The sequence below is a fragment of the Corapipo altera genome, unplaced genomic scaffold (genome assembly GCF_003945725.1).
Source record: "Corapipo altera isolate COAL_440 unplaced genomic scaffold, ASM394572v1 60277, whole genome shotgun sequence".
NCBI classification, from domain to species: domain Eukaryota; kingdom Metazoa; phylum Chordata; class Aves; order Passeriformes; family Pipridae; genus Corapipo; species Corapipo altera.
Genome location: NW_020887437.1, coordinates 1 through 535, shown reverse-complemented (window position 1 = coordinate 535; position 535 = coordinate 1). Strand labels below are relative to the sequence as shown.

Sequence of the window (535 nt, the reverse complement as noted above, 5' to 3'; positions counted from 1 at the left end):
TGATGAACCTGCTGATGTTCCTGTCCACGTGGGACGGGAAGGTGCCCCAACCCGCCATCCTGAAGCCGCGCCCGCTCTGGACCGGGAAGCAAATCTTCTCCCTCATCATCCCCGGGCACATCAACTGCATCCGCACCCACAGCACCCACCCCGACGACGAGGACAGCGGGCCCTACAAACACATCTCCCCCGGGGACACCAAGGTGGGGGCTGGGGAGGGGCTGGGGGAGGGTTAAGGAGGTTTGGGGGGGATTTGGGGTGGTCTGGGGGGGATTTGGTGGGACTTGAGGGTGATTTGGGGTGATTTGAGGAAGTCTAGGGTGGATTTGGGGTGATTTGAGGAGGTCTAGGGTGGATTTGGGGTGATTTGAGGAGGTCTGGGGTGGATTTGGGGTAGTCTGGGGGGGGATTTGGTGGGACTTGAGGATGATTTGGGAGGGTTTGGGTGTTGGGTGCCCCAAGGGGGGTGCCCTTCAATCCAGGGGGGTCCTGACCCCCCAGTGGGGTGGTGGGTGCCCCAAAGGGGGTGTCCCCA

At 62.1% G+C, this 535-nt stretch overlaps 1 protein-coding gene across 1 annotated transcript in view; it reads left to right on the top strand.

Annotated features, from left to right (window-relative positions):
- LOC113941613 (DNA-directed RNA polymerase II subunit RPB1-like) overlaps positions 1–220 on the top strand; it is a gene marked incomplete at both ends in the record, with an annotated part of 3,739 nt that extends 3,519 nt beyond the window's left edge. The window contains one exon of the mRNA XM_027632760.1: positions 1–220. Coding sequence (XP_027488561.1) covers positions 1–220 — 220 coding nt within the window.
- Between the last annotated feature and the right edge of the window lie 315 nt (positions 221–535).